A 19,420-nucleotide genomic window follows, 5' to 3' on the forward strand; every position below is an offset into this window, starting at 1 on the left:
TGCAGTAACACGCTAATGTGCCAGCAGGATTGATGTAAGTCTGTTATGTGAGTCTGACAGCTGTCTAGGCAGGTTGCTGTAGAGTAATAGTCTAAGTGAGGATTCAATTAGGCCATAAACAACACAGATAAACTTAAAGTTAACTTAACGGCATTCACATCACATTTTACTTCTGTAATTTGATGTATTTCTAAATGATACGGGGTAAATATGTAGGACGGGGCTTAATTTTATTCATCAGAAATTGATTAGATCATAAAGGTGGGCAGAGAGGTCTAATTTACCTTGAGATCTATTTGTTAACATAACACTTCAACTCTATGGTAGTTGCTTGGTTGGTGCATAAAGTCCAGGAAATCATGACCTGGATAAAGAAAAAAGATCACTGGTGAAACAGTAGCTGTGTTTGTTTTTTTGTTTTTTGTATTTTTATTATTGTTTGTTTTTAAAAAAAAAAGATTTGCACAAAAAAAAAATAAATATATATATATATATATATATATATATATATATATATATATTGCAAAATGACAGCATTTCCATTAACCATTAATGTTATGCAAATAATATGTCATTTAAAAATAAATAAATAAAATTTCATCTTGGAATAAGTCATGACAACAGATTTTGGTAGGTTTACATATATCACAGCCACCACACTAGCCATTATTTTTAATCAAAGGAGACATTGAAATCAATGGCAAAATTGCTTTTTGTTCAAATAATGGTATATTTTACCATCAAGGCTTAAACTGCCCAGTCAGTCGTTATAAGATATGTGGTTGTCTGAAAAAAAAAAAAAAAAAAAAAGAGGTATTGGTGCACTGTTAAAAAAATAAAAAATAAAAAAATAAAACCAACTTGTAAATAAAACAAAGATTACTGGAGTCCATTTTAAAGGAAAACACTATCTTAGTCTTTCTACTTTAACTTCAAAGTTTCATGTTTAATTAAAGGCATTATTTGCTGTTTCTGTGCAATTCATTGTGAAATATTTAACCATACTAGCAATTGCTGTTTCTAGCAATTGTTTCTACAATATTTATTCCACTGTGAAAGAAAGGAAAGCTGTACCTAATACATAAACTGCAAACTACGAAAATACAAACATAATAAATTGTGCACAATAAAAGGCTAAATAGGATCAATTTATTTATTTTGGTTTCTTTTTGACTTACAAGCAATAGTTAGGCTCAATTTTTAAAAGCGATTTAAAAAAAATACATTTTAAAAAGAACACGTCGTGAATTAGATATTGAATTTTTCTGTTTGCATCTCACTTCGACCATAAAAAGCATGACATTATCTATCTGGTTCAGGCACTGTTGGACTAATGTTGTTGGCCTGCATTCACTGCAGGCCCATCTGCCAGACAGCACGGGCTTATGAGAAGAAAATTGAAAGTTAAAAACGCTTTCCTCTTTCACTCCACAGACAATGAATGGCTGTAAATATTTAAATGTAAAAAGAGTCAAACATGACTGACAGAAAAGCAGTTTTCCCTGGCAATGTCATGAGGATATTCTGAAGTGTTTTGTCAGTTTCACAAAGGAGCACCGGCTGCATTTAGTTTCTGTTGCCCCATATCAGTATGCCCTATAGATGCAGCACTTTGGAAATGCCATTGTGCATGTTAAAATGCACACCATTACTCGGAAGATCAATGCTGTTTCAATAAAAGGCACAGTAAAAACACTATGCCATTAAGGTGATTATTTCAGTGCCCTTGAGCACCACTTGTATACAGTATATCTAGAGTAAATGTTTGAGATTTTGTTCATTTAAAAACAAAATTGTGATGCAAATGCAGCCTTGATGAGCGACAGATCCATAAAAGCTTTCGAATATGAGCGGCTTTAATGATATTCACAAGAATAATACTGTTGGAAATATGGCTGCTCTAGTCTTTTACTTTTGTTATCAAATGCAATTAAGCAAGTTTTTTGTACTCAGGCACAAAACAAGTGCACTCACATGATGCTGTTGTAAATGCTCCTCCATCTGAATGTCAGGCTAATGAAATGTTTAAGAATGAGAACTCTAGCTGAGTTGAAATTACTCAGAGAACTGAAGAAGATGATGGCATAAGATGCTCAGGCTGAGAAGATGAGGGTATAGACAGGGAGAGAGATCGAAGGGGGTTAGACGACAGCTTCCCTTCAGGCTACAGTCTGTTTGGAATCAGACAGAGGAAATACACTCAAAACATCATACACTGAGATGCAGCAGTCAGTGTTGCTTCTCAATGATTGAGACAGCACAACAGCAAGGTTGAAAAAGTTATTCCTGTTTTGAAACTGAATTGCATGCCATTATAGCTGTTGCTTTCATTCACTATGCTGAAAATAAAAGTTTCACAATTTTCATCATAGAATTTGCACATTTTAAGAAGCTATAGAATAATTTGCTTTTCCTAAGAGCTGTCCTTTATTTAGAATTTTAAAATAGCCAGTCCTAATAATTTTTTTTTTTGTTATTCTTGTATGTAAAGAATATGCAAAAATAAGTTATTATTCTTGAACGTTCTCCTAAGGTTCAAAGTATCCATTTTTTTTTAAATGTTTTAAAAACTTTTTTCCCATTTGATCATTTTGTTTTTTGATCATTTACAAATGCAGTGGGACCATTATTTTTGAATTTCCTCTAAACATCCCGAAGTAGCAGCATTTAAAAACAAAGTTTATTTAAAATGTTTAAAAAACATTCCATGGATGATGTACAGATAATGTTTTTGTGCTAATGTTTTGAGAACATTATTAAAGACCAGATAACTTTGAATGAGCATGAATTAATCTTACCGGATGAATATGTGTTCAGAACTTTGAGAGAACCCTAGAACGTTTTGGGATATACTGTTATGGGGATATCCCTACCCTTAACAAAACAACATTTAAATCTGAGTTTGTTTTGCAAAATCTTTTTTTTTTGCAGTTCCATTTGGTGACATTAGTGCAGTACAAATTACAATGCTTTAAGTCTGCATTGGTTTAGCCGTGTCTGGATCAATGCAGACTAAGCTCATTGTTAGGGTTGGTGGCACTTTATGACCTTATGTAATGTTATAAATGCAATGCAGAGGGATCCAGCTGTACAGTTTAATATATTCTTTCTTTCTTTTTTTTAATTACTGGAAAAGGTACTTTCTCAAAGGTGACTGGTCATAATGAGGAAGAAGAATTTTCTTTTGTGTTTACAACACAGCCTTTCCTTCCCTAGCTTTAATTTTCCAAACCACAAAGTAATCTGCTAAAAAAAGAGATGAGAAACAATCTAAAAGTTTGAATCAAGAGATGATAAATGCTTCTAAAAATAGAAAAATACACTCATTTTTGAGGAAGGCAGACTGTCTTACAGTAAAACTCAGCCCATCCTTGTCATCATTGCAAAGGTTTTGATGGAGACAGCGTCTTTGTGATCAGAAAGGATAAAATGTGAATTATGCACATTATCTGGTGTCTCTTCCTCATTAGCAGCACAATGCACAGGTACCGGAGCACCAAACAGCATATGCCTCGGTGCTGTCTGTCATGACAATTGGGAAGATAAACAGTTCCCCTAATCAGTTTTTTTTCCTCTCTCTTTTTGGGCAGCTTGCATATGCTATGCATTCTACTGGACACGTGCTATAATTAGATCCCCAGGCTCAGTCGTTTCTCTCTTTTATGTAACAACTTTAATCTTTCATTGTCATTTGAAACACAGATTGTGGCATGTAACTATTTATTCATCTCAACCAAGCAATACTCAGCTGTAATGAATTATACAAGACAATCACCATACAGACAAATTGAAAAATACATCAAGTAAATCAAGTTTTGGTTTCATTATACCATTGCACCAACTGGCATAAAGATCAATCTTAAATGTGCAGGCATATTCTGTTATTGCCAAAGACAACCACCAGAGGGCACTTAGTGGGACTGAGTCACAGGGAGCTGATTTAACCCACCTTATATATTTTGCATGTACTGAAACAGGAATATAATAAACACACACACACACACACACGTGTGTCTCTGTGTGTGCTGTTTTAAAATATATAATAAAATTAACTTATCTGAATCAAAATAAATATTACACAAAACATCCAATACATTAATCTAAAAGTTATACAAGAGTTATAATCCAAAGATAAAACAAAAAATTGCTGGAGTTTTAAGCATTTATGAATTAATGAGCCCTGTACATTATTTAACTGTAAGTGTGCCAGTGAAAATGAGTCACTGCATGAAAATATTACTCCCCTTTTGGATTCTCTGTTGTGAAGCAGGAGTGGTTTGGATGTGTTGAGTAGTGAACTTGTTTAAAGGGTAGGCTACACATGACATGAGCCACTTTGGCCCTCTGATCTCATGTTGATTTATTATGGGTTTACAGTATAATATCCCTGCTGATAACAAAACAAAACAAACAAACAAAATAAACACTTATAAAGCTGGGGGCTTTATAAAACAAGTTTACCAAGCAAGCCAAGCATATTTCAGTTAGTCTGACTTATTTTGAACCAAATCAACTGACAATAAGTCAGACTAACTGAGGTAAACCTGGCTTATTTGGTAAACTTGTTTTATGAAACAGGCCTCAGGTCTTCAGTTTACTCTATTTAGCCTGGCCAAGCTGGTCCTGTTGGTCTCCCAATAAGACCAGTTTTTTTTTTCCGCAAAATTTTTAGTTAGGAGAACCATTTGACCCCCTAAAACCAGTTAAGACATTGTTTATGCTATTTTTAAAAATAAGGCTCAGCAGGTTGTAACTGCTTTTTATGTAATAATCTACCACGATAAATAGAGATCCTACCAGAGCAAGTAAGCACTGCTTACCTTAACAGTCCTCCCAGTGAAGGGTTAAACGGATTTACCATCCACGGAGCGGGTTAGTTATTGCGGCGCAGCGCAGAGCCTCTGGACGGCGCGCTGCAGCGGACAGGCGCTCGAGCGCAACTTCAGTACTCAGTACTGAGCGCCGACAGCAGTCAGCAGTACCAGCAAACATAAACAATGGCGGAGCGGCTGTAAACCCAGCTCAGCGGATCGAATTTGCCCCATGGACGGGCATTTCGCGTACATCGACATGGAAAACCCGACCGAAAACCCCAGCAAGGCGGCGGAGTACCTGAAAGAGCTCAATAAAATCATCGAAACCCAACAGGAGTTGTTGGAGAAGCAGAAGAATCGGATTGAAGAGCTCGAACAGCAAGTGTGTGATCTTTGTCAAGAGAACGCGTGCTTGAAGGATCAGCACCAGAGGCACCTGGCCACCTGCAGACTGCAACAACAGGGCAACAGTCACCCCACGCTGGGTGCCATAAAGGAGAATGTGATCCAAGAAAAGTAAGAGTCCCACTTTTGCAAAGCTGTCACTGCTTGTTATGTTTGTACCACGCATGAATGGAATATCTAAGAAGGCACGTCAGCTGTATATTTTGCTATTTAAATGACTAGTTATGATCAGTAGTGTTTATTTGTGGGTCTCAACGACAATAAACAGACTCGCTTAGCGGGACGGCTTTGGGTGCGAGTAAATACCAGCACTTAAATGTCACTGGGCGTGTTATTTATATAAAACGCCTTTCTGTGTTAAAGTGACTGTATTAGATAACACTTAGGTAGCACTGCAGTCAGTTAGAAAAGATACATTAAAAGCAAATTTGAATACGGAGTGGTTACGATGCTCAATGCTGTCTAGGTAGGCAGCTCGTGTGGACACACACCCCATGTCGACGGCGTTCAATTTTGACAAGACTAAAATGGGCTTTTGACACTTGAAATTGTTTACCCAGCGTCATTCTGTGCACGTAATCCTGGGTTGGCTCGTTCCGTGTTTCACACTGTTGTTCGTACTTTATCCGGGGTTATTAATCCTGGGTTGTCAGCTTTTGAGATTTCACAAGTACGGGTTAATGTTTTTATTTTCATGTTTATGAGGTAGCTAACGTTGATTGGACAAATAGCCTACGGCATTTTAATAACGGCGTGTCCATCTGTGGAAATGTTGCCAAATAGATCCTCGCCGATTGGATTTAGCCTTGTAAAATATACAGCAAAAATACGGTGTCTTCATTATTTTCAGTTAACACGTTTGCCTTCGCAGTTTGACATGTTTAGCATTTCTCTCAGTTATGGAGACTAAACAGCTTGTGAAAGTTCTGAGAACTGTAAAAAGCTCGTGAATATTTAATGGAGCAAATCTTGATTGGGTTGCCAGTTGCTAAACAACGCAACATCCTGTCAAGAACAAGGGTTTCATGACCCAGGGTGGAAAGCAGCGCTAACACAGGTTTGAAAATGCAATAATCCAGGGTTAAGTGTGGTGTGAAAACACCCTAAAGAGATCTGGCTGAGGAAAAATTATGAAATGAAGCCGTTTTCCTCATCTCTAAGCTGATGAAAGCATCTTTGAGCAAGTGTCTGATTGGTATGGTTCGACAGTAAGAAAGACAGGAGATTTAAAGAATGTAAAATATACTCTCTTTTTAGCAGCCTGTATTTTTCAAATCATTTTTTTTTTAATAACAAAACACAAGACTCAAGAGAATTGATCATGCAACATGTTTTGCAGTCTTTTTATGAGAGTAATATGTGAACTGAAATAGCAAACATTCACTAGTTTGTCAATATTCTTGTCAGCTCCTAATGTATTTATTTGTATAATTCCTTCTCGATTCCATTCATAATACAGTGTTACATCACAGTGCTTTTATTGAAGAAGGCGCCATAAGAATTCTAATCGGCTATTATTTTATTATGTTGACAGTCAGGAGCTCACATAGCTTCTGGTGCCACACTGCACGATATGTTTGCTGGCTTGCTGTAGTGTGTTAGGATTTCCAAGAGGATTCATTGCAAGAGATAAGTGTTTATCTGGCATACTTATGGAAATTTACATGAGTGTTTGGATGAGTCAGGAACATAAATTTCTCCCCCAGACATGTGACATTTTTAAGCCTCATATGGATTTGGATTTTAGCTGTATCACATTAGCTCTTGCAATGCAAATGCACTGGCTGATCACTCATCATCTTTTATTTTTTAGTTTATTTTGCGAATTGTTTTATTCTGCTATAGCAATCAAAGCGGTAACCTTTTAAGAAGATAGGGCTGTTTCATGAGCTGCACTTTCTACAGAACATTTTGTCAATAGCTTGTGTTGTAATTCAGTGCAGAGAGGCAGAAAGTTTGGCTTTCACCTTCACCTTTCCTCTAAGCAGTGCAGATTCTGTAAGATTGAAATACTGTATCTGTTCTTGAGATCAGGCAAGATATGATTAAATTTTATTCCTGGCTCTACAATGACTGAGCTCTGTGGTGTAACATTAGCAATTCATTTCCCACTTGCTATTTGCTTTTTGCATACGCCTGACTTATCTGTGCCTGTTTGAATGTCAAAACAATTTGGTTCATACAGTAATATGCACACACTTCATTTGAGTTTTTTTACCTTTGTGCTGAATGGTTTTCGCTGGTACGGTTACAGTTTTCTTTTTCACTGTGGTGTTACGAAATCAGTATTACAAATTATTCAACATGTGTCTGTTTTTACCACAGTGATGCAAGAGTTGTATATGGCATGGTACTGTTGATAACATTACAGTGAGCATGGTGTCAAGGATGATGACATTCCAGTTTTTAGGTCTGCTTTTTTTTTCTCTTTTCCTTTTCTTTTCTTTTCAATGAACAAAGATCCCAGATTAGCTAACAAAAACATTTGCTGTATAGAGTAATGTAATAATATATACGTTTCAATGGGTTAGCTGATATTATGTACTTAAATGATGCACAGAAAATGCACAGAAAATGCTGTATTATTCTAGCAAAACATCTTAACATCACTATAGTGTTAAATAATGGTGCCTGGTTAGATAACATGGCGACAAAACTGAGAATGGTTTGAAATTGTACCATGTTAAACCAGAAACGCAAATGGAACCACTGAAGGTAGAAAAGTGCTTTTTGAAGTGACAAAGTAAGGTATTCTCAGCAGTGTATCTTAAATGGATGCATCATTGTGATTGCCTTTGATGTGAATTCATCTCCTTTTTTTAGTGTCTCAGTATTGAACTGAAAGCCCTTCTAATTTTGAGGATTAGAGAAGATCAGCTGCTCCAGTCTTTTCAAGGACTCTGGTTTAACACCAGAGATTGAGGCAAAAGAGCACTCCAGTTATTCTGCAGCTAAACATATTCGAAAGAATAACTGGAGGAGTGAGGAATTGGCATAACTTGAGAGGAACTTGCATGGTGACAAAGCTGTATCTTTGATATTCATGGCAATAGGCCTATGTCTTGAATGCACGCTTCATTTAGATTGCCTGTGATGTGAGGTGCTCGTCCTTTTTCCTCAGTCTCTTTGGTATTGAACCCATAGTCCTTCAGTTTGCAAGGATTTGAGAAGATCATCAGTTTGGATCTTCTCACATCCTCATGATTTGAAAGACTCTGGGTTTAACACCATTGGAGAATGAGAAAAAGACCACTCCAGTTATTCTGCAGCTTAACTTATTCAGCAGAATAACTGGTGGTGTGAGGAACTGGCATTAACTTGAGAGGAACATGCATAGTCACAAAGCTGGATGTGTTATGTGATACAGCAGTACACAGTATCTGAAAACTTTGGATTATTACCAAAAGAAAAAGGGGAAAGATGACATCCCAGGAAAATATAGTGAAGCATGAATTTGAGATACAGTAATATCACAGACACAACTTGACTTGTGACTTTTCATGTAAGATAAATGAAGTGGTCTTCTTTTTTGTGTTAAATCAAGTTGCTTCAAACACAAGGATTTGTGAAGATCCTGTATCCGATCTTTTTGAATGAATGAATGAATGAATGAATGAACGATGCATTTATATAGTGCTTTATTGTGTATTGTTGTACACCCAAAGTGCTTTAAAAAATTTACCTCATCATGATTTAAAGAACTATGGGTTTCACAATGTAGTCATAATGAAGCATGCAAATTTTATGTAGATTGCAGTCACTATAGTTGCCCTTTTTCCTCATTCTCTTATAGTGTTAAACCCAGAGTCATTCAATTCATGAGGATCTGAAAAGATCATCTACTCCAATATTCTTACATCCTTTTGATTTGATGGACTGTGGGTTTAACACCAAAGGAGAATTAGAAAAAAAAGACCACTGTTACTCTGCAGCTCCTCACAGATTGTTAAAATAACATCATTTAGGTGTTCATCTGGATATATAAGACAAGAAAGCATTTTCTAGAGGGGTGGATCTTGCAACTTGGCGAAGCTGTCCAGTAACAGTCCTCTGACTGGTAGCTATAGTACATTTGCACAAAGGCGAAGTTGTCGCTGATAAATTTTGTTTTGTGGCAAAATTGATTACATCAATGCTACATCAATCACTATCAGAAGTTTTCCACAAACACATAATAGAAGGATTTTTCTTGCAGCAGAAAATGGCTTTTTGGTTCGCTAGCTGCCTAAAACAATTCAAGTCTCTTGTGCTATTCATGTCAAAAAAGACAAGTCTTTTTATTTTATTCTGTTGGCACTTTGTGTTTTAAGCATACATGAGTTTGTCGACTTCTGAAGGGGGCTTGAATGCTGAATAGCGAAATCAAAGCTGGAAGCAGCATGTGTTTAGCTTGGCTGGTCTTTCTTGCACCAGTCAGTGGCTCTGACAGGGAGATCGCCAAGTCATAACTGAGCATTTCTACACTTGCAGCTCTGCACTGACAATCTGTTTCCTAGCTCCACCAAATTTTTTTCATGGGCTGGTGCCATTATCGCTTCAGACTGCTTGCAAGAACACACCGTGATTTAGAGTATGGTAGTGTAGTAGGCAATGAAACTTCAGCCATTGATTTGTGTGTTGCTTTTCACCTTAGAAGGGGACTGTATTTGCTATGCATTGTTTCTGCACAATGTTGTGGAAAGTTAAAAGACCGGCAATTTTTGCTGCAGCCGACTGGCCCTCGTGTCACGAAGCACTTTGCCACGTCAGACTACCGGCAATAGCATAGACTGAAATGGCTTGTGAAGAATCTCTTGGTGATTTTTGTATACAAATGTCAGTGTGGAATTATCTAATATTCACAAAGTGATATCTTCTTCAATAGATTTTTGTCTAGGAAGTAGTAGCTGGTTGGAATTTAAAGGAATAGTGAAAAATTGCTGAAATATTTCTCAACCTCCGGTCATCCAAGAAACTGCTGATTCCGGCCAAAATATGAGTTCATAATCCATAAAAACATTCATTCTAGACTTCAGTTTATCTTTGGACACAAATAAGATATTTTAATAATCTGTCTATCCATTGCAAGTCCATCCAACCAAAACTTTCATGCATCAATATATATAAAAACGTTAATCCATATGAATTGAACATCCTGGTTTTCTGAAGTGACTCGAATGCTTCATATGATGAACCAGTTTTATTTTTGAAATTTTTCCGAATTTACATTTTTGGGACAACTATCTGCTTGAAGATATTTTTCCCATTTCTTTCTCAGTAAAGGATTAAATTTTGTTTGTAGTATTCTTTGACAGTACAAAAATTTATACTAGTTTCTAAGCCAATTTTTGGTATGGTACTTTCCTAAAGGGAAATATCACTGTTGCCAGGTTTATATTAGATGAGGAGATGTTGCTCAAGGGAACTGCATAGAATCTCATACCGTTCACTATGCAGTGTACTAACATCTCTAACTCAAAATCAATGGCTGGCAGATGTACAGTATACTGTTGCCAGAGGTGGTGCATATCCTTGGCTGCAAATATACTTTTCCATTCTCTTTGATAGCAAAAGTTAAAATTTTAGTCTGTTAGAATATAAAAGTCAATTTAACATGTCACCTTTATTTTCTTAGAAATTATATAACTAAACTATACAACGCTTTCTATGGAATTGTTATACAAAATATTTACTTTTGTCTAATAATTCCATAGAAAGCATTATATAGTGTCTTTGTGAGAGGCATAGCAAGCAGTAGCATGCTTACAATGTTTGTTCAGGTTCAGCAACCTGCAGCTTGTATGGCTGCAAATGGAATATTGAAATCTCCAGCAGGATGGATAATTAAGTGTATGAATGGGATTCAGAGTAGCCTAGGGCAGAAGCAGAACATGTGCCGGCTATGATGTGTTTTTCCATAAGGGAGTGGCATCCATCTTGGATAGTGGAGACCGGACTAGGCCTATATGAAACCCTTGGGTGGCCGTGTAACACTGCCATTTAAATACTAAGATGAGAGGAGTAAACAAACGTGAGGAGCTGTGAGGAAATAAAATATAGAAGGCATGTGTGACTGGTAAAATTGCTCCCTTGAAAATACTGTATGTGATTGTGTATGTTAAATATGTCATATATAGCTTGAGCTATAAGACTTTAAATCACAGGTAGCTGAGGCTTAAGGAAATATTATGGGTTCAATACAAGTTAAACTCACTCAATAATGCATTGGTGGCATAATGTTGATTACCACAAAAAAGCAAAATTAGAGGTTATGTTGGAAGTGATATATGCATGAAAAATGCATTGAAATGAAATATGAAAATGCAACCATCAACTGATCTGCTGATCTCTGGATATTTGAGTAATATTGCTTTTTTGTGCTATTATGGCTCATGACATTGATCTATTAGTTGCAATGCAGAGGCATGCAATATTGTTTACTGGTGCAGAACTAGTTGCAAATTGGAACTCCTGTCATAAAATGTATGTTGCTTGGGCTTAGCGTTCTAATATTTTGTCCCAGAATTAAGAAACCTCAGAGGATCTGGAAAAGTGAGGAACTTTGAAAAGTGTGCTGCAGATGGCATGTGATTTAATGAGATGACAAGGCTTAGAGTTATATAATGATTGTTAATTCACAGTAGGAGAGTGTCTCTCTATTTATTTATTTGGTTTTAGAAGTCTTTTTATATGTCTCAATGCGCGCTGTGCATATGAAAGGGCTGACAATATGTGGCATATTTTTCCTGCTTATGAATTCTGTAAACAACTGTAAATTCAGGCCCATCAAAGAGCAACATTTTCTGTCTTAAATTGGTTTTGAGGTTTCATTTTAATGAAGATTTTATGCAGTAAGTGTTACAAAACATGTCAATATAAATATTACAATTATATAATGCGATTGTAGATTTATAGTTTTTTAATAAATTAAAATGTTGAAGAAAAAAGGAAATAAATTATATTTTGCATAAAGATATTTAATGTGGTTAACTGGCATAAAATATAATCTCATGATGCATTCAAAAATAGTCCTAAAGTAATAGTCCTAAAATTTTCCTTTATGCAAAATGCAGCTTAACAGTTAGAGGATATTTAAATGGTTTCTTGACCAAAAAATTAAAATTTTGTTATTAATTTTTTACCCTCATGTCGTTCCAAACCTGTAAAAGCTCCATTCGTCTTCGGAATACAATTTAAGATATTTTGGATGAAAACCGTGAGGCCTGTGACTGTCCCATAAACTGCCAAATAAATAACAGTGTCAAGGTCCATAAAAGGTATGAAAGTCGTTATCAAAATGCTCCATCTGCCATCAGATGTGCAATCTGGGTTATATGAAGTGACGGGAACACTATCATCTGCGCCACAAGGATGCGCTGGTTTTCATCCAAAATATCTTAAATTGTATTCCGAAGACGAATGGAGCTTTTACAGGTTTGGAACGACATGAGGGTAAGTAATTAATGACAACATTTTCATTTTGGGGTGGAGTATCCCTTTAATATTACAGTACCACAATTGATTATTATAACTATTATTTGTTATTTTTGCAATGTTTCCAAATGTTTTGTTTATGGTGTTAGAGGAAAGCTGAAGGCAACAACAGTAGAGACCTGCAATGTATTCAGTGTGAACTCTAAATGGCCATAACTATCTTCACTCCCAACTAAAAAAAATCACCTTTTACTCTGCAGTTCATTCATATTCTTTGATGAAGCGAGATGATAGTCCTGTGTTTAGAGAATGGATCATATGATGACCATTGCCTTCCATTTGTAACGTTGTGATAGGGATTCTCATGGGATATTATCAGCTGGTTAATGGAGACAATCTATCATGTAGCCAATGCAAGCGATATCCCATAATGGTCAAGATGATCTTTGTCTGAGCCTGCCAGCAGCATTATACAACACTGAGTAAAGAAAAGGAAAAATCGCTCTGTTTTGTTTCCATTTAATTGCTCCATTGTTTGAGTTTTATGTGTTTTAGCTGGCTGGTGCTTCAGCTTATAAAACTTTGCGCTGTATTTAAACATAATTACCAGAGCATGATGGGAAATATTGTGTTAAAATGGGGAAAATAGCAGTTTATAAAACATTTGGGTGAGGTTGTTGGTGAATCATCTCTTTAAAAAGATTTGTTACCTCCTGAGGCAGCATTTGTTCATAAGATTCGCTACTTTATTTGCTATCACTTCTTTATTTGTGTTCTTGATTGGGATGCAGATCTGGAATATGCATAGTCTCCTACTTTGATTTGGAAGTGTCATTTAACCACGGACAACTGTCAGTGAGCCGTGCCTTACACCAGTGACCAACACTAATTGACGATTGATCCTGCAGCTGATAAGCAGGGCCTCTAAGCTATTAGTCACCGAAGGCCTACAGCATGAGCCAGACCTGACAAAAAGGAGCTTTTATTGGATTGTGTCTGAGGGAGCCCATTGAGGAAACATGGTTCCGTACATGCCACACTGATTGAAGGTGATTTGGGTTTGGGAACATGGCCTTGTTGAGAACAAGTATGAGGGACACTTAGTAGTAGTCTCTGGATCTTTCAGGACAAAATGGGAATGAGAGGCAATATTTCACAGTTCATCTGTACCAGGAGAATGTTACATAAAATATTGGCATTGTAGTCAGGTGGCTTTCATAAATTATTCAAGAATGTGTCTGGTTCATATGTCATCTCAAAATTAAAAGAACAAAATATTCTATTATTTATGTTTTTTTTTTTTTGTTTTTTTTTTACATAAAATGTTTTATCAGTGTATTTTAAAGAAAATTAAGCCCATTTTAAGAACCTTTTCTCTGTTGTGTCATTATTTTTATGATCAAAATATTCTCTCTATATTATCATTACAGTAATAATAAGTCCATCCAAGATGTAAATGAGTTTGGAATAGATTTGAAGAAATTTATCATTTCATCACTTGCTCACCAATGGATCCTCTGCTGTGAATGGGTGCCATCAGAATGAGTCCAAACATCTGATAATCTGATAAGACATCACAAAAATCTACAAGTAATCCACACAACTTCAGTTGATCAGTTAACGTCTTGTAAAGTGAAAAGCTGCATGTTTGTAAGAAACAAATACATTGTCAAGGCATTTTAACTTAAAACTGTTGCTTCTCACCATATTATGGATTTTTTTAAATCTTAAATTAAAAAACATGCAGTTCACACCCTTGTCTAATTTTCAGGCAAAACGTTGCATTACCTTTTCATTAAAACAATAAATAAATAGATCTGTTTCAGCCTCTTGCCAGATTTATTAAACCGGATTTACACACTGTAAGATTTTGATAAATTGTAACGACTTAAACAGAACAGATGCAGTGTCAAAGGTTTTGTGGAAAAGAGAATGGAAAACTATTTGTGCACGTCCCTGAAACAGTAACAGGCAATGCAAATCTGCAGTCCACCTCCACCCCTTTAAACCTTAATGCGTTGAGTTTAGTCTTAATTATCTGATTTTGTTTGCATTGATCTGTTATTCCATATTCTATCCTGCATCCCTGCAGGAGCCCTGCGGCACTTTTTGCAGTGAGCTGGCCAAGACTCTGATGACAGTTGGTTTTAAATTTTCAGTAATCAGTAAACAGTTGACAGTGACATAAATAAGAGGGAAGCAACCTCTCATCTCCATTCTAAAATCTGTTGCATCACTGCAGAGTTGCCCATCATTCAGAACACAATTGCAGTTTGAATTCAAATATAAGGAAATAGAATTAAAATGTATTGAAATTCATAGGCCTTGTGAATTTAAGCCATTTCTGTGCTCTCAACCGTAGACATCCTCTTCAATTTTAAAATCTTCACTTCCTGGTGTCATGAGGCGTAAACAGCATTCTGCTCATTCAAAAGTATTATTATATTTCTCAATGCAATCTGTCAAGTGGTTATCTATAACTAAATTCCATGAGGAGGCAACTTTGGCTCCAGAACGTTGGTGTTTTGAAGCAATTACAGAACACTGCAACTTTTGACTTAAATGACAGTGTTCCTCTTGGCAGCACTCTTGTGAATTAGTCACTCACTGTTGCACAGTGAACACTAGATAAAAGATGGAAATTAGAGATATGGTATTATGAAAAAGCATAACCAATTATTATGCAGCTAGGGAAACACAAAACCTCAACCCACAGGGGCTTAAATTTGCTCTCCTCTGGCCCCTAGTACAGTCTAATCCAACCTCATTTCATGTGAAGTCACTGATAGTCATGGCACACCACAGAGATAACCAACAGCCTTCTGCTTTTAATAGCCTTCACTTGGGGGTTGTAGGGTTTGTTGAAACATCCACTGTGCTGGAAATGGACTGTCTTCATCTAACCCATGAATGATCCGTCTCTCCCTCATCTGTGAGGTTTGTGAAGCAACAGCAAGCAATCCATCATTGATGATGGGAGAGACATTTAGTAAATCCCAAAACAAAATATCTTTGTGTGGAGAAACAAGGGCTGTTATACTTCATTTCATGAGATAGATGTGGTTCATTATTCATCAACAGCCAGGGCAAAGCAGTTGGTCTGTTTGTTAATAGATTTGTCTGTCTGTCTGTCTTTAGATGGATATTTCTGTCTGTCTGTCTGTCCATTGATTAATATTTGTTTCTATTCATTGATAAGTATGTCCACCTGTCTGTCCATCAACACATCTTTCATCAAATGCATCTTTACTGAATCCACTCGCTGTCTGTTGTCATGCTTGTTTGCTGTCTGTCAGTTGTTCTCTGTGTTATGCATTTGGTATCTACGTTGTTCACTGTATGTGACATTGGTGGAGGATATACTTAGACATGATTACCCAGTAGAAATTTGTCAACCGGTAGAGATTTTGGACTTTCTTCTCTATTGTGGTTACACGCTCATGTGACGTTGCTGTGCTACGTGGTCACGAAAATCGTTTGTCAGAGAGGTGTGCGGATGTGAAGATGGTGCTCATAGAGCACAGGAGTATTGAACAGTTATTTGTTTTTAGTTATTTTATTCTTGAATGGTTAAATACACACACTTTTATGTATCAAAATTCCTGTCTTTGCAAGTATCCTTGTAAACTCAGTAATTTAGGTCTTAAGTGAAAGCAAAAAGCTGAGAAAGAAAACGTTTAACAGTATATTGGATCCGAACAGCTCTTAAAGTGACAGCAGTATAATATTCTTGTGAGTTTTTTTTTTTTTATATATTGACAATGGTGACAAGAATTATGAAATTTCTATGGTATCAAAAATTTTGATGTCAGGAAGACCTTATTTAAATCAAAAATAGCTATATTGTGCTTTATATTGTGACCGTGAAATAAAATTACTCATATTGTTTGGTCATATCGCCCACCCCTAATGTGACCATTTTTTTGCAATCTTTTTTTCCCCAATCAGTTCAATAGGACTTGTCGATGTAAATTCCTGTATGTTTACCTTCCATCTGTCTAGCAACCTTTTCTCGTTCCCTGTATGTTGTTTGTATAGAGTTTGTTTGTCATGTGTATGTCCTTTGTTCACAGTTTGTCTGTTGAATAGATATGTTTGTCACTCTATAGATGGATCCACCAAGATATTTGCCTCCATCCACTAAGATATGTCTGCGGCATATCCATTGGGATTATATGTAATCATTCATTTTTGTACACAATTATTATTATTATTATTATTTTTTTTTTTTTGCCATAGTTTGTTCACCATTCAAACTTTGTTTATTGTTTGTTCACTGCCCATCTGTCCACTGTTCTTCAGCCATTCCTGCTGCAATTGTTCCCCCCACCCATGTTGTTTATTCCCAGTATGTTTGTTGTATGCATGTTTTTCATGACATTTGTTCACTGTAGATATGTTTTGTTTATTGATATCCGTCACTCTGTAGCTGTTTATGATATTTTAGTCATTTGTATGTTGACTGTAGGTCATCCATTCATCATCCATTTGCTGTTCATTGACTCTTCATCTGTTTGTTTACTGTCCATACTGTATGACGTTTGTTCACTGTTCGCCAGTGTTTCATTCACTGTTTGACCATTTTCTGTCCATTCCTCCCTAGATGGACATTTTCATCTTGTCCAACTGATTATCAGTAGAAACGTCTATCGTTTTATTTATCCATCAAAATTGTGAATGTTTCTGTCTGTACGTCCTTCATCCGTTGCTTCTTCCGTCTTCCTCTTGTTGCTCTGTTTGTCAATGCAAATGTCCAGCAGCCTATATGAAAGTTAACTAATATATTAGTTAGCAAATATATTAAGATTAAATAATACAGACTTTTAATTTAGTTGAATCTGTTTGTTAAAAATATGAAATTTGCTTCCTATAGAGTCTAATTTGATTAATTCACCCCCCAAAGCCATGAGAGTGCACTGCGATCACTGAGATCTTATGAATCTCAGTGGCGAGAATGGTAAAAGTGCTTTGGTCTGCTGTCTGATTCTTTGATAAATGGGCACTTGCTTTCAGCAGAGCTAAGTAGCAAGCCAAACTCCCACAGCACAGCACTAAGTTTTCAATGACAGTTTGATTTGAGTGCGACTTCTCTCCTGTGAGCAGCGCATCAAAATCTGCTGGAACACTGACTGTTGTATGCTCCTAAACTCTGCATTCAATTTGGCCCCATTACTCCTCAAAGTGGCTGACAGGAAAGGGCAGGGTGCATAAGGGGAGAGATTTAATCCAGCACCAGGGAACATTCTCTAAATCATAGCCTGTGTAGATTAGTGCCCCAATGCACAGCACACTCCTGCTCTCTCTCAGGTGCTGAAGGAGGTGAGTGACTGTCACGTCCACCATCGCTAACCCTCTAGTTCACTGTATCTCCCTAATGCGGTAGTTCCCTGAAGCAATGCGCCAGGAAGGCCATGTGTTTCAGTGATTTTCCTCCTCTTTGTGCTGATGTTAAATAAATATAATTAAAGTAATGATGCACCAAAATGTTAGCAAATGAAAACATGTTTTTTTTTTGGCCAAATCCATTTTGGAAGAAATCATTGACCAAAATGGTAACTTTAATTATCTCTTTTCCAATGGCTGTGGTTTGGTTAACAGTATTGATTTATTTATTTTAATCTATCTTTGTTGTGATGAACTGAGATGTTTAAGTCTATATTCAGTTGATGCACAAAAAAAAAAAAACTCACTAAATATTATTTTTAGCATGCTTACTACCCAATAATCACAATTAGCTTCGTGCATTGTTACTTTTTTTAAATTCTGTCAATTTTTATAAAGAAATCCAAACAGGAATTGATGTTTTGACACTCATTAAAGGCTTAGTTCACCCAAAACTGAAAATTCTGTCATTAATTACTCGCCCTCATGTCGTTCCAAACCCGTAAGACCTTTGTTCATCTTCGGAACACAAATTAAGATATTTTTCATTAAATCTGAGAGTTCTCTGACCCTTCATAGACAGCAAGGATGTTACCACGATCAAGGCACAGAAACGTAGCAAGGACATCAGTAAAATAGTCCATGTGACATCAGGGGTTCGACCGTAAGTTTACAAAGCAGCGAGAATACTTTTTGTGCACAAAGAAAACAATAATTACATAATTTATTCAACAGGTCTTCTCTGTGAGTTACCGTCTTCCACCATTTTGAAGAGTACCCCAGAACATAATCAACGTAATCAGCGTTGTTTACGTTCAGTAGAAAGTGCACGCATTCTGAACATAAACAACGCTGATCTGTCTTATCTGCCTCATTACTGTGCTATACATTTAAAAGAAATGTCTTTTAATTTAATAGTATATTAATTAATTAATATATAAATATATTAGGCTACCTGTTTTTCGTGAATGTATTTTACAACAATACAAAGAGCAATCTTTAACATTTTATCAGATTTAGCCCTACACTTAATGACATTTATTTGTTCCCCACTAAAAAAAGTTTTTTTTTTTTTTTTTTTTTTTTTCACAAAATATTTTGATTTTATAATTAATTTTTTTTTTTTTGTTGTTTTTTTTTTGGTGTTGGTTTATCCACTAACCTAGTTTATAGTAGTATTTTTTTTTATCATAGATTATTATTATATTTATTCATGTGTTGTTTTTCTTTACAGTGAAGTTGTCTATATGTGGCAGATTGTGTTTAACACACAAAAGAGTGATGATCAGGTCAACACAGGTATAGTAATTTTACACTGATTAAAAAAAAGAAACTGTGCTGTATCGAATCGGTATCGCAAATAGTCAGAATTTCTGGTATCGGATAGGTTCTAAAAAAGTGGTATC

General features: G+C 36.0%; 1 protein-coding gene across 3 annotated transcripts in view; it reads left to right on the forward strand.

The window, feature by feature from the left end:
* The first annotated feature begins 4,830 nt into the window (after positions 1–4,830).
* LOC109098853 (IQ motif and SEC7 domain-containing protein 1-like) overlaps positions 4,831–19,420 on the forward strand; it is a 158,465-nt gene continuing 143,875 nt past the window's right edge. For all 3 annotated transcript variants that reach the window (XM_042734056.1, XM_042734057.1, XM_042734063.1), the window contains exon 1: positions 4,831–5,330. In XM_042734056.1, the coding sequence (XP_042589990.1) occupies positions 5,044–5,330 (287 nt within the window). In that variant the 5' untranslated portion in view covers positions 4,831–5,043. The remainder of the gene's footprint in view (positions 5,331–19,420) is intronic.

The sequence above is a fragment of the Cyprinus carpio genome, chromosome B11, assembly GCF_018340385.1.
Source record: "Cyprinus carpio isolate SPL01 chromosome B11, ASM1834038v1, whole genome shotgun sequence".
NCBI lineage: Eukaryota > Metazoa > Chordata > Actinopteri > Cypriniformes > Cyprinidae > Cyprinus > Cyprinus carpio.